The sequence below is a fragment of the Protomyctophum parallelum genome (assembly GCF_964188405.1).
Source record: "Protomyctophum parallelum genome assembly, chromosome: 3".
Taxonomy (NCBI): domain Eukaryota; kingdom Metazoa; phylum Chordata; class Actinopteri; order Myctophiformes; family Myctophidae; genus Protomyctophum; species Protomyctophum parallelum.
This window is the reverse complement of record NC_139698.1, coordinates 22749578-22763238: the sequence shown is the minus strand read 5'-3', so window position 1 is coordinate 22763238 and position 13661 is coordinate 22749578. Positions and strand designations below refer to the sequence as shown.

Here is a 13661-nt window from a genome sequence, read left to right as displayed (position 1 = left end):
GGGAAAAGGCATTCGAATGACAGTTCATTTCCCATAACAAGACATCGATAGCTGAGCCTTCTTTGGTTTCAGCAATGGTCCATCATTCGTTTCAGTAACATCTGTAGAACTTAAACACATTGACACTGGTATCCCTGTTTTTGGCCGCGCATTCAGGTGAGCTTGTAGATCGGCTATTTTCGCTATCAATGAGGTATATGGGGCTTAAAAGTATAGCCTGGTAATCCCATCCCGGTCACGGAATTCACATTTCATTTTCATTCAGCATGGAAATGTGAATTCCGCAACCTGGATGGTTTACCAGGCTGGCTAATTGGCTTAAAGGGTTACTTGACCCATTTTCAACTTTATCCTCGTATAGTTGGTCTCACTCCTCACTAATCTGTAATCTCATTAGAAAATAATGGCCCAATTTCTGTCGACTCATTGGTGGACTAAATGGAAAAGTTCAGAAACTTGCCTACAAATGTTATCAACAAGGATTCTGCGCAAATAGAAACTACAGCCTTACCCTTCCTGGAAAGTTAGCAGGATGAAATAGAAGACGCTGTTAAAAGAAAAGAAAAGCCTATACGAATGGATGACGTCACTGCTACTGCCATCTTGAGCATTAGTGACGACGAATTACCGTATATGAAGATACTTTGAAAATGGGTGAAGTGGTCATTTAAGTGGTTAAGGACGGATCTTTCAACTGGAGGGAAATACTTACAATAATAATAATAATAATAATTTATATGCGTAGACAGATAAATAAATACATACATAAATAAATAGATAAAGTGGGCCATAATCCATATCGCTTTACAGTGGGACTGTGGGAGTTAATTATATGCCTGAGTATATAATAGTGTCACTGTCATGGCAAAGATCATTATTTTTGGGCAAATCCTGCGATTTAGTAACCCGGGTGTTGTTTTGTCACTTCCGGGTGTTGCGTTTTTGTTCTTTTCCCCCTTTTCCCCTTATATGTACATCTTTGTTTTTCCCTGAGAGAGCTGCATGATGTCCATTATGTCACATCCCTCGTAGGATCTGCATCCGAGCTGCCCCAGGGATCCTCCTCCCGGTCACACTGAGAACGGGAGCTTTCTCCTCCAGACTCGGGGCTTGTTCTCAGGGGTTCATGTTGTCCGCTCTCCGTGCCTTCATGGACCGCCGCGCGGCTTTGATCCGCTTCAGGGTCGTGAATTTGATCCGTCATGGACGCCCGCCGCCGCTGGTAGGAGGAGCACAGCTCCTGCCACTTCCCGCGGTTGGCCTCGATGCCGTCGACCATGGGCTGCAGCTTCCTGTTCAGTTTCACCAGAGACTGCGTGGGGAAAGAGACACGGAATCCCAATGGGTAGCAGTGGTGGGAAAAGTACTACTTTTTTTTTAAATGTAGATGTACACATGCACGCACTACAGTGACACGCAACAGGCCAACAGCACGCACACCAAGGCCCGCCCCCGCTCGATCATGATTGGCGGAAGGCCCCTCTCTATCCTGATTGGATGAAGGCTGGGCCACCTAGCCAAAAACGAAACCTACGTTTTTTTGACCCCAGGGGTTAACTGGGGACAGGGAGGAACTCCTTATATGGTCAGCACACTCTATAGTAGGGAGGATTGTCACAACAAAACAAAAAAATAAGTGATATTTGAATTAAGTGAAATCACTGAATATACCTTTAAACACACATTGCCAGGCTCAAAGTCCTCTAAACAAACATTAAAAGTCCATAGACTTGGCTGCCATATGTCGTCAATCCTTCCCTCAGAAAAAGGTTGTTTGTGTCATGCGTATACACATCCACACAGAAGAATTGTACAGAATGAGGACCACACTTTGAGAACCACTGAGCTACATAATGACTATTTCATATAGTTTGTTTGTCCTTCAGTGAGAATCGCCTTCATTGACCTATAGTAAGATTACACATGAATAAATGTGCCTTGGTTGTTGCACGCATTTGGACGGAAATTAAGAACTGTTCTTGCTGTGAGGATGGAATGTTTTCAGAGCCTTACCTGGTACAAGGGCATACAGATCCCATCTATCCACTCCAACTGTAAGACCGGTAACTCATCTTTGCGATTGCGATCAAATATGGCCTACAGAGAACGCGAGAAGCCTCAGTTATGTCGTCATGCAGTCACAGAAAAAGCATCCTTCTACAGTACCTTAATTCAACAAATGCAGGCTAAGAGTTAGTAAAGATGCTCTAAGATGACAGTCGAAGTCACGATTTTCAAACGTTAAAGATCGCTGAGCGTTGGTACTTACCTCTGGTGTCAACCTGAGCTCAGACCTCTCCCTGTCTCCCTGTTCAAAGAACTCACTCGTCACCAGCTCAGCCACCTTGGAAAGAATATCAACAATAATCATCACATATCACATTTCTGTACATAACTACACCTTGCACCTTGGAGTATCAGCAGAACATCATTACATGACACAACATTTAACTGAACATTGAGTAAGAAAGATTTTAAAACTAGAGCTAAGATATGCGGTAGAATGATTGAATTTCTTTGTAAATGCATTTTGTACGTGAAAATACACTTTGTCGATGATCATTGAAGTTGTCAGTGAAGTAATCTGGTTAAACAATATCAACCTGGCGTCCACATTCTTCTCCTTAAATAGTTAAAATAGCCGTCACAAAGCCTACAAGCATGTCACAGTATTGCGAACGTCAAGATAGCCTTGCCTATAGGTCGGGAGTAGCTTATTGTCGGTATCAGCTGGTAACACAAGGGGTTCTGTCCCCGTTACAATGTGTTATAGGCTAGACCCCTGGGAGATGGATTGCTGAGGTGGAGCGCCACACCTACCATCGGCTCCCAGTACTTGCCGCACCCAAGCCGTGCTACTCATTCGCTGAGTTGGCGGTGCCCAGGATCTTGTGGTCCGAAGGCGAGAGCTCTACTGACTGAGCTACTCGGACACGATCACTCACCTATAACCTCCATCACCTAACCTCCATCTAACTTTCCTCTCTGTTTGTCTTGGGTGAACCAGGTCGATATACAGCATAAATCTGCACAAGAGGAAGCGAGTAGGAGGACAGGAGGAATGCTCCGGGCACCAATCAATCCTGAGGTTAGCTAAGGTTACGCTAGTACATGTAGGTCCGGGGGCAAGAATCTCAACCTCTGCACCACTGAGGGACTCAACAGGCCTCTATTTTACAAAATAATGCCACAAACTGCACAAAACTAATTGTCAATTCTATAATATGCTAGAATATGCCTCATGCATTGTGACTAAATACTATACTAGTGTCAGACATAACTAGTATCCATGATCACTGTAAGTGGCATCTCATCAGCTCAATGTCAGACATAACTAGTATCCATGATCACTGTAAGTGGCGTCTCATCAGCTCAATGTCAGACATAACTAGTATCCATGATCACTGTAAGTGGCCTCTCATCAGCTCAGTGTCAGACATAACTAGTATCCATGATCACTGTAAGTGGCGTCTCATCAGCTCAATGTCAGACATAACTAGTATCCATGATCACTGTAAGTGGCCTCTCATCAGCTCAGTGTCAGACATAACTAGTATCCATGATCACTGTAAGTGGCGTCTCATCAGCTCAATGTCAGACATAACTAGTATCCATGATCACTGTAAGTGGCCTCTCATCAGCTCAATGTCAGACATAACTAGTATCCATAATCACTGTAAGTGGCCTCTCATCAGCTCAGTGTCAGACATAACTAGTATCCATAATCACTGTAAGTGGCGTCTCATCAGCTCAATGTCAGACATAACTAGTATCCATAATCACTGTAAGTGGCATCTCATCAGCTCAGTGTCAGACATAACTAGTATCCATAATCACTGTAAGTGGCGTCTCATCAGCTCAATGTCAGACATAACTAGTATCCATAATCACTGTAAGTGGCATCTCATCAGCTCAATGTCAGACATAACTAGTATTGTATTTTTTTCCTGTGCCATACAGTGCAGCTTTCAGACAAATGCATAATTGCAATGTCCCACCAATCTTCCAAAGTTTTGTTTAACCACTTTCAACCTATCGTCCTGGGCATGTCATTATAGGAAAAAGGAAAAAAAGTTAATAAATGTTCACAAATATAGCCAAAAGAACAGTTCTGAAATTCATTCGTATAAGCCCAGAAAATGCAATTCTGTCTTGTGTGTCGAAAGCCAGAGAAATGACAACAACACAGTCCTGGGGAATAGATGGTCTCACCTGTTTGGATATCTTCCATGGTCGAGTGACGGCACCCAAATCACAAGCTGTCATCAGCATAGATCTGCTCAAGGGACAGTCATATATCATCATCATCATCAGGCTGAAAAACGGTGGAAAGTTTTATACATAATTGAAAAGAAGAAGAAATACCTTAGAACTTCTCTGCAGTCATCGCCTGTCCAGCTGAATTCTCCAGACAGAACGCAGTCATAGAACTTTGTCCTTCGCCTTGAGTAACAGAAAGTCACCGAGAGGACATAATAACACCATTATAGAAGCAAAGAAAGGTCCAAGTTACACAGAATGATCACATTTTTTCAACACAGCTGCTTTTTGTTAGACCTATACACAAGGTTAATGCCAGAAAAACACTGGATAACTAACACGCATGTGAGCACACACACACACACACACACACACACACACACACACACACGCTCTTTTCTGTCGTACGGAATACTAAAAACCTGCGAAAATATGAATCACCTGTGAATCACTAAACCTTACAGCACACTGTGCGTACTGTAAATTACACGAACTAAACGTATTCCAAAAGATATGAAAAGTGTGCCACTGCCACTGGGTGAAAGAAATGGGTTGCAAAATCGTGGGATAAAAATTATAGACGAAGAAAAGTGTGCCACAACTCACATACCCTTGTCGTATATTTTGGAATTATGTTTACTGGATTTAACTGAGAGAACATGACAAACGGGAAGCACGCACACGACAAAAATATACATGCAGGAAGAAGGTACAGTAGGAAGGCTGCACACCGTTCTTTAATTCATGAAGATCCGGAGGGGTCGAAACGTTGATTCTGATTACATAAATAAAACTACTGGGAGCTAAAGAACTGTGTGCTGACTTCCTACCTTCTTACTGGATTTAACTGAAACTATCCTGAGCGAAGTTGTGAAATCATAATACAAGCAGATCGGCAGATATATAGGCAGAATAAGCATGTTGTGATTTGGCACAATAATAATATTTGATTGAATTGAAATAACAATTAACAAACAAACAAAGTCACATAAATGGAGTGTAAATATCTCTGCAATTGCTCTGACGCAAGCAGGGTCAGGTCAGGTCAGCCCGATTACAGTAGCAATGACACTTCTTGACAGAATTGGCTCACTCTCGTAAAGAATGCCATGCATTAATTTATCATTCATAAAACACTAATCTTATTTTAACCACTTACTGAAAGTGGAGTGTGAGGTCAGTGGACAAGATGGCTTGCTTCAGAAGATGCATCATGTTGCTGTACTCTTCAGAACACAGGTTGGCAAAGATATTATGTCCCTGTTTGAGGAAATGACGACAACACTTTCTGTCACAATACTATATTCTCACCTAAAACCTGAGGGACAAAGCATACATTCTAACGTGTTCTCCAGTGATCAGAGAAGTAATCAATCAGAAGTAAAAATATCAATACCTCAATATAAAAAAACTCTGGTCTTATGCACCACTTGAATAATGTAATAATGTAAGTTAAAGGTGTCGTTTTTATGCTGTTTTTCACTGAAAACCGTGTCCAGTCTGCAAGGGCCTTAAAGCTGCTATAAGCAATAATATGGGGGGGGGGGGGGTATTCAGAAAGCCAGAAATGATTAGAACGCTCCCAATCTTTTTTTGTCTGACACATCTAGGGGCCACAATCTGCATTCAAAGATGTTCCTAGAAGCTTTGTCATTGGTCCAAAAAATAACATTAATTCAAATTTTGACATATTATTGCTTATAGCCGCTTTAATGAGTATCAGTTAATTATCTAATCTATCATTTATTATGTTATTATTATGCAGTAACAACCAGATCACAGTTAATCCTGATTGTTAATTCCACAGTCCACACTCTGGGATTTTGCAACGTAGTGATGTTTAATAATACAGCAGAAGCATTAAGACTTTATTAAGACTTTAAGTCTTTAAGCAGTTCCCAGTTTGTCACGCTGTAAAAGTACTGGCCTTTGGCCATCATTGTTTTGTGATGTGATTCACTGGCCCGGGATAGAATACACACAAAGTGTTCTATGTGCTTTCTTCCCACACTACAGTGTGTGTGTCTCTCTCAGCTTTCCTGCTGTCCACCTCAGCTAACCACTTAAACCCTTAGTAAACTAGACATGAGCTGCCTCTGTACTTGGCACACCAAGCCTCTTCACCAAAAAGTGTTTATCTTTGGCTAATGTGTTTGTCTAACGTAATGTAAAAAAACCAAAAACTAGCAGATGGATAAGGTTGCAGCATGGCACGAAGAGACGTGCCGTGAGCTTGTACATCTGCTCTTTTCGAGAACCACTGTTCTTAACCAACGTTCTAAATCCTAAGAGTGTTCATAATAAAAACACATGTTGCTAAATCTGTCTACATAGCTCAAATCTAAAATGACACCGATGCTTTTCCGGTTTTCGATGGGCTCAAATGAAATGAGACCTAGTAGTTGGTACAGTCAGTGTACAGTTACAGTTACCTCACTTTGAAGGATCATGACAGCGTGGTTGAAATGATGATGCTCCAGGGTGGCTGAGGTACCGTAGAGCAACGCCAGAGCAGAGCCGGTCCTGGAGGGAGAAACACAGACGGCTCTGCTAGTGAATCCACGTCACACAGTGTGACCAATCACACTATTGATTAGGGATGGAGCTCGTCATTTTTTTATTGATAACGAGCACTTTATCGATCAGGCTTCTTATCGAGCCGGGTTCTTATCGAGCCCACTATCGAGCATTTTCTATTATTTCGTGGAAAGACGGGAGACATTATTTTCGGAACAAAACAAGTATCTTTTACTAGGGCCTTCAAATACAGAACTGTTCTAATAGACGGAAGGCAATTTACCTTTTTACCAATAAAATAATATTAAAGAAAACACTTTAGAAGCGTCATTTTTGTTTACCCGGACAGCGCTGGTTGGCGGGTATCAATACACTTTTAGGAACTTTTGTACAAGCTATTAGATTTATTTCTTGATCGCCTCTTGTCTTGATTGTTTAAACACGACGTCACGGGCCGCTATGCTCGATATCAGGCTTGATAAGCCTAAAGCTTATTGATAACGGGTACTCAATAAGCTTGTTATCAGATTTTTCCGGGTATCGGTTATCGAGCTCCATCCCTACTATTGATTAGAGGAAATCATACACTCGATTGAGATGAATGAGATCACGGTTGGATCCAAACTAGGGGCGGGCAATATGGGGAAAAGAAATATATATATATATATATATATATCACGATTCTTTTTCAAGCAGTATCACGATCCATGATATTATCACGATTATTTTTTAAGTTACTTAACAGTACAACCACCTACAAAGTAACAAAAACGAAAAGAATAGGGAGTAAAAAGAAAATGTAAAAAATATTAATTTGTGGGGAAAAAAGGGAATTAGGGTAGGCCTACATCTAAGTTCATTTAAGAGCTAAATCGTGAGAGTCTGGCCACGCCAGGCTAAATCTGTTGGCACGCACGCACGCTTAATGTGGATTACACAGATGCTTTCCCGGTTTTAAAGGTTTAAATCAAACAAAAAGCACTGCCTTCCTGCTATACGCATTGATGGGTATGATGATGACGTACTTGGCCTGGAAAGCGTTGTTGGTGCCTCGGTGGTCCAGGTCGTGACACAGGCAGCCCACCATCAGGGCCAGTGTCTCTGCGTCTGTAAGGACTTCCTGGAATCCAGCAGTCTGCAAAATGCACCAACAACGGCTTTAATCCATTCTGACCTGAGATCAGATTCAAAAAATGTCTTCTACATCCTGACGGTTTTCAGAAAATGCTATGTTTTTCAAAAATCGATTTTTAAAAAATAGACCTATACAAGCTCGTAGCGCGCTTGTAGATCTGCTATTTTTCAATAGCTAAAGCATAACACAATGCTAACACCAAAAGGGGTTCCCGCCCAAAATGGGTTTGCCTGTATAAACAGCTTACATGTAGGTTCACCACTTGGACACATGGACGAAGCATGTGATGTATCACGGTTCGCAAACCGAGGCGAAAGATGGCCAAAACAATAAATACGATTGTGAGAAGTAGACCGTGCAACGGCGGGATTTGCTATATATTCTTTCGGGCAAATGTGGCGGGAGGTGGCCCGGTACGCTACGGGAACATATAGCAGATCACAGAAGCGCAGCGAGAGAAACGCCGCCCTTTTTGGGCATGGAATTAAGCGGATCATAAATATAGATTTTAACCACTTCAACCCCATAGTTTGAGCGGAGTCCCTCAGGGCTCTATGCCAGTGTGTTTTCTGTTATTGTGGAGAAAGCTTTCTTTGAAAATAACTGATCCCCACAATAAAGATGCTGGGGTTTAAAGGGTTACAAAAAAACCCCAATGTACTTTCGTTCTGACAAAGATGGAAAAAAAAGTCAACAATTCAAGCATGTTGATTTTGGCTGTGTGATTTGAAAAGCAATATATTTTAATATTAGGTTAGGATTTTGTCATTTTGTTTTGGCTACTTTCTCATCACTTGTCATATATTCAGGTATTACAGCAGTCCTTAGAATAATAAAACTAGACCACAAAATCAGAAGCTGTATTGCTAATTACTGTAAGAAGAAGCAACATTCATGTAATGTCAAAAGGATAACTAATTAAAGTTGGCTCCATATTTCTAACTAATTAACTAACTTCAGGGCCCTGCTTGTCAAGTGAAAATATTAACATTCTCTTTTTAGGGCATCCTCAGACAAGCTCTCCAGCAATGCTTCCAGTCTACTGCCTTAATGACTGCCTGTGGTGGTGGTGGTGGTGTGTGTGTGTGTGTGTGTGTGTGTGTGTGCTTTTTTGCAATTAGTCGCAGCTCATTGCGACAGACAGACAAAGTCACTATAGTAGAAGCACCTTGCACTTTCTTGCAGTGGCACCGCTTTCAAATATTTCATAGGCCTAAATGGATACTAGTTGTCTCCACCAGGCCGAAGGCATGTGGGGAGAGTATGTTTTGCACTCCGTCCGTCCGTTTGTGTGTCCGTCCGTCCGTCCGTCCGTCCGTGTGTCCGTGAACAGCTAATCTCGGCCACCGTTAACCCGGTCGATGGCAAATTTTGCACACACACTCCCTGGATGCCAACGATGAACCTCTGCCCAAAACTTTCCAGAACGGCCTGTTATAGCGCCACCAGGAGGCCGCTTTGTGCAAAACAAGTTTTTGCACAGTACACCTACAGATTTTGTCCAAACATCACGCAAATTGGTACACACACTCCCTGGATGCCAACGATGAACCTCTGCCCCAAACTTTCCAGAACGGCCTGTTATAGCGCCACCAGGAGGCCGCTTTGTGCAAAACAAGTTTTTGCACAGTACACCTACAGATTTTGTCCAAACATCACGCAAATTGCTACACAGTCTCTCTAGAGCCATTCAACCAAACCGGTCTTTCAGATTTCTCAGACTCCATCCTGATTGGTTAAAGGGTAAGACCACTTTTTTTGAGGTTTGGGTTGTGTAGTTACTTTGCCATGATGCAACTCCAAATGTGGACAAGAAATAAAAAATAACTGCTCCAGTGATTAGAAATTGATAATTCAAAATATGCTCCTCATTGACTTACATTGTATCTAAAACAGCTCTCAAAGTCACTCTTTTAGTATGTAAACAAACACAAACAAAGTTGATTCAGACAATATAGAGCATCACCAAAACTCATGCTGTTTTATTTTTTTATAAAAATGTTTTTTCCTGTTGATTTTACTATTTGAAGATCTGGATCCGGATCCATGGATCCAGTCCGGATTTTCTTCCCAATAAAATGGACAAATCAACAGGAAGAAAACATTTTTATGAAAAAATAAAACAGCATGAGTTTTGGTGATGCTCTATATTGTCTGAATCAACATTGTTTGTGTTTGTTTACGTACTAAAAGAGTGACTTTGAGAGCTGTTTTAGCTACAATGTAAGTCAATGAGGAGCAAATTTTGAATTATCAATTTCTAATCACTGGAGCAGTTATTTTTTATTTCTTGTCCACATTTGGAGTTGCAACATGGCAAAGTAACTACACAACCCAAACCTTAAAAAAAGTGGTCTTACCCTTTAAGATTGGCTTCCAAAGTTCACAGGAGTGCTCAGTTTCAAACAAAATGCTGCAAATCATGAACACATCGCGTGATTTCCGTCAAATTGTGCACCCACATTCCCACTAGGCCCAGGACAAAATGCCACATGAACAATTTCAACTCAGCCTCAAGGTGGCGCTATAACTGGCCGAAAAGTGTTTTTACCTCTAACTGCACGGATCTGTGGATAACCTGGTGGAGACCTGTGCCCAGAAGGGCACTTTTTCTAGTTATATCTGACATTGAGCTGATGAGAGGCCACTTACAGTGATTATGGATACTAGTTATGTCTGACATTGAGCTGATGAGAGGCCACTTACAGTGATCATGGATACTAGTTATGTCTGACATTGAGCTGATGAGAGGCCACTTACAGTGATCATGGATACTAGTTATGTCTGACATTGAGCTGATGAGAGGCCACTTACAGTGATCATGGATACTAGTTATGTCTGACATTGAGCTGATGAGATGCCACTTACAGTGATCATGGATACTAGTTATGTCTGACACTGAGCTGATGAGATGCCACTTACAGTGATTATGGATACTAGTTATGTCTGACATTGAGCTGATGAGATGCCACTTACAGTGATCATGGATACTAGTTATGTCTGACACTGAGCTGATGAGAGGCCACTTACAGTGATCATGGATACTAGTTATGTCTGACATTGAGCTGATGAGATGCCACTTACAGTGATCATGGATACTAGTTATGTCTGACACTGAGCTGATGAGATGCCACTTACAGTGATCATGGATACTAGTTATGTCTGACACTGAGCTGATGAGATGCCACTTACAGTGATCATGGATACTAGTTATGTCTGACATTGAGCTGATGAGAGGCCACTTACAGTGATCATGGATACTAGTTATGTCTGACACTGAGCTGATGAGAGGCCACTTACAGTGATCATGGCGAACATGCACTGGGTCACGTTGAAGGCGTGCCTCCAGTTATGATAGGACACCGTCCTGTAGTTCTTCCTCACAGTCAGAAGCCAGCGACATAGAACCTATAAGAGACGAGAGACATTTTACTTTAAATACTGACAGTATGTAAAGTACTGTGTTGATTGAAGTATGGGTATCGCTGGTTTCTTTCAGAAATGACCTGGAAAAAACAAACAAACATCTGTTACAGAAGACCACAAGGGGAGGTAAATTCCCAGGAAGGAGGCATTTTGTCTCGAGGCGTTTGTCGATGACATATGGCGTTAATTTTTTATGTTGACGAATCGAATAGGGCCTCAATGGAAACAAGTCCCCAGGACTTATGTGTGTTAGATAGGAAGGGGAAATTATGACAGGCAGTTTCTGCTGTCGAAATATGACTCCCCAGTCAAACACTTTGTGTTTGAAATAGACACTCATGCTTTCTAAGGTGTGATTTGAGACCCTAAGGATGAATACAAAATGAATATTAACATCTTAATACTGTCCAATAATTGGATAGGGAAATTACGACAGTTTCTGCTGTCAAAATATAACTCCTCAGTCAAAAAAAACACGTGTTTTAAATAGACACTAGTGCTTTCTAGGGTATGATATTTGGGACCCGAAAGATGAATACAAAATCAATATCACCATCTTAATAAAACTTACAAAAATACATGCTGAATCACTAAATTGTGAAAATCGAAAGCTCACAATGTGTCAAGATGCGATACGTTGTGAGCTTGTAGACCGGTTATTTTCACAATTACTTAGATTGAAGGTGATTGCACACTGGGCGGGTTTTTCGAAAAACTGCCAGAAAAACGCTGCTAAAAATCTAATTATGAAATTCTTTATAAAACTCTTTACGAATTTTTCTTGGTAACATCTAAATTGGTCGCGACTCGCGACCCATTGTTTGGGGAAACACTGGGTTGGACTACTGTACCGGTCTTCTATTGGGTCTCTGGTAAATAAAGTGCCATCAGACAGCTACCCCACAGCCCATTTCAGAATACAACTTCTACAGTTCTGACGGGAGCAAAGCTAAAGACCAAATTCTCAGATCTCTGCACTGGCTAGAATTGATTTTAGAAATGTTTCCGCTCGTTTTTAAATCAAATGGCTCGCGGCCAAAATACATCTCTGACTTGCTTTTCACATCGTGAACCCTGGGAGTAGTCTCAGGTCATGCGGGTCCGGCCTATTAACTACTCCTTAAGTTAAAACAGAACATGGTGATTCAGCTTTTAGTTATTAATCCCCATTTGGATCAATTAAACTTCTAGAGGAACTGCAGGCTTTCGCCAACTCTGACTACTTTTAAATTCAGGCAAAAGAACTTCAGTTCTCAGTGGCTTATATTAAAACACTCGCACTTTCTTCTTTTCGATGCATAACGGTGAATAGAAATAGCTCATCTACCAGCTCACAACGCGTCACATTACAACACGCTGTGAGCTTGTAGATATAGACTATTTTGGCATAATGTTTGCCCAAGAATAGGGACAACACTAGGGTTCAAGTGGTTAGATCTTCCATAAATGTACCATAACAAACATCAATCTAGGAAAAACTTGCATCTACTATCTCTGTGACTCGGTATGTCTGCATCAGCTACTGTATGCAGCAGACAACATTATTCCTAAAAAAAACAAAAACCTGGTCCTACACCCATGGCTCCGTGTCCTCGTACCTCGTAGTCAATCTTAAACTTCTGGACCGCTCCGAGTTCCAGGAACATGCGCAGCGAGGCAGTGATCATGGCGTCGTTGTCCAAAGAGAAGTCGTTGAAGTGGAACTCGTCGATGCCCAGCTCGCTGCCCAGGGGGATCTTAGCTGCCTTTATAGGAGTAGAAGTCAGGGCCGTTAATCGCTTAAACCCTTGATACTGGACTAGAGTTGGCTCTGCACTCCCCCCCCATATATGTGCGTGTGTGTTTGTGTGTGTGTTAGGTTGCGCACAGGTGGTGTGCGCAACCATGCTGTTTTCGTGCTCAGACCCACCCAGCCAGCCAGCCACACACACAGCTCCTTAAGGGAGTGGTTGCACCACTCAAGAACAGATGTGATTCAGAGAACAAATCTCAATGGTGTATTTATACAGTATAGCGCTTTTATCCAAAGCGCTTTATAGATTGTGCATTACATCCCCCCTTTTTCACTCACTCACACACACACACACACACACACACACACACACACATGCATGTGTGCACGTCTCACTAGAGATTGATTACCTTCAGTCTGTCAACTTCTACCTTGGAGCAGGTAGCATGGTAGGACAGCATCTGAGAGAGCAGGAAAAAGACATTTAGACAAACCATTCTTCATTTCTTACAATATTTCATATAATGAATAAAATTATGTTTTACTGTAACTACTAGTGTGTTATTCAAAAGTTTAATACTAAATCAGAAT

At 41.6% G+C, this 13661-nt stretch overlaps 1 protein-coding gene across 1 annotated transcript in view; it reads right to left on the bottom strand.

Annotated features, from left to right (window-relative positions):
- Positions 1-1012: 1012 nt before the first annotated feature.
- Positions 1013-13661, bottom strand: part of pde11al (phosphodiesterase 11a, like) — a gene marked incomplete at its 3' end in the record, with an annotated part of 30107 nt that continues 17458 nt past the window's right edge. The window contains exons 11-21 of the mRNA XM_083762075.1: positions 13481-13531; positions 12937-13083; positions 11213-11320; positions 7803-7912; positions 6693-6783; positions 5420-5520; positions 4366-4443; positions 4213-4276; positions 2270-2344; positions 2014-2097; positions 1013-1312 (exon numbers count right to left, since the gene is read on the bottom strand). Coding sequence (XP_083618201.1) covers positions 1013-1312; positions 2014-2097; positions 2270-2344; positions 4213-4276; positions 4366-4443; positions 5420-5520; positions 6693-6783; positions 7803-7912; positions 11213-11320; positions 12937-13083; positions 13481-13531 — 1209 coding nt within the window. The remainder of the gene's footprint in view (positions 1313-2013; positions 2098-2269; positions 2345-4212; positions 4277-4365; positions 4444-5419; positions 5521-6692; positions 6784-7802; positions 7913-11212; positions 11321-12936; positions 13084-13480; positions 13532-13661) is intronic.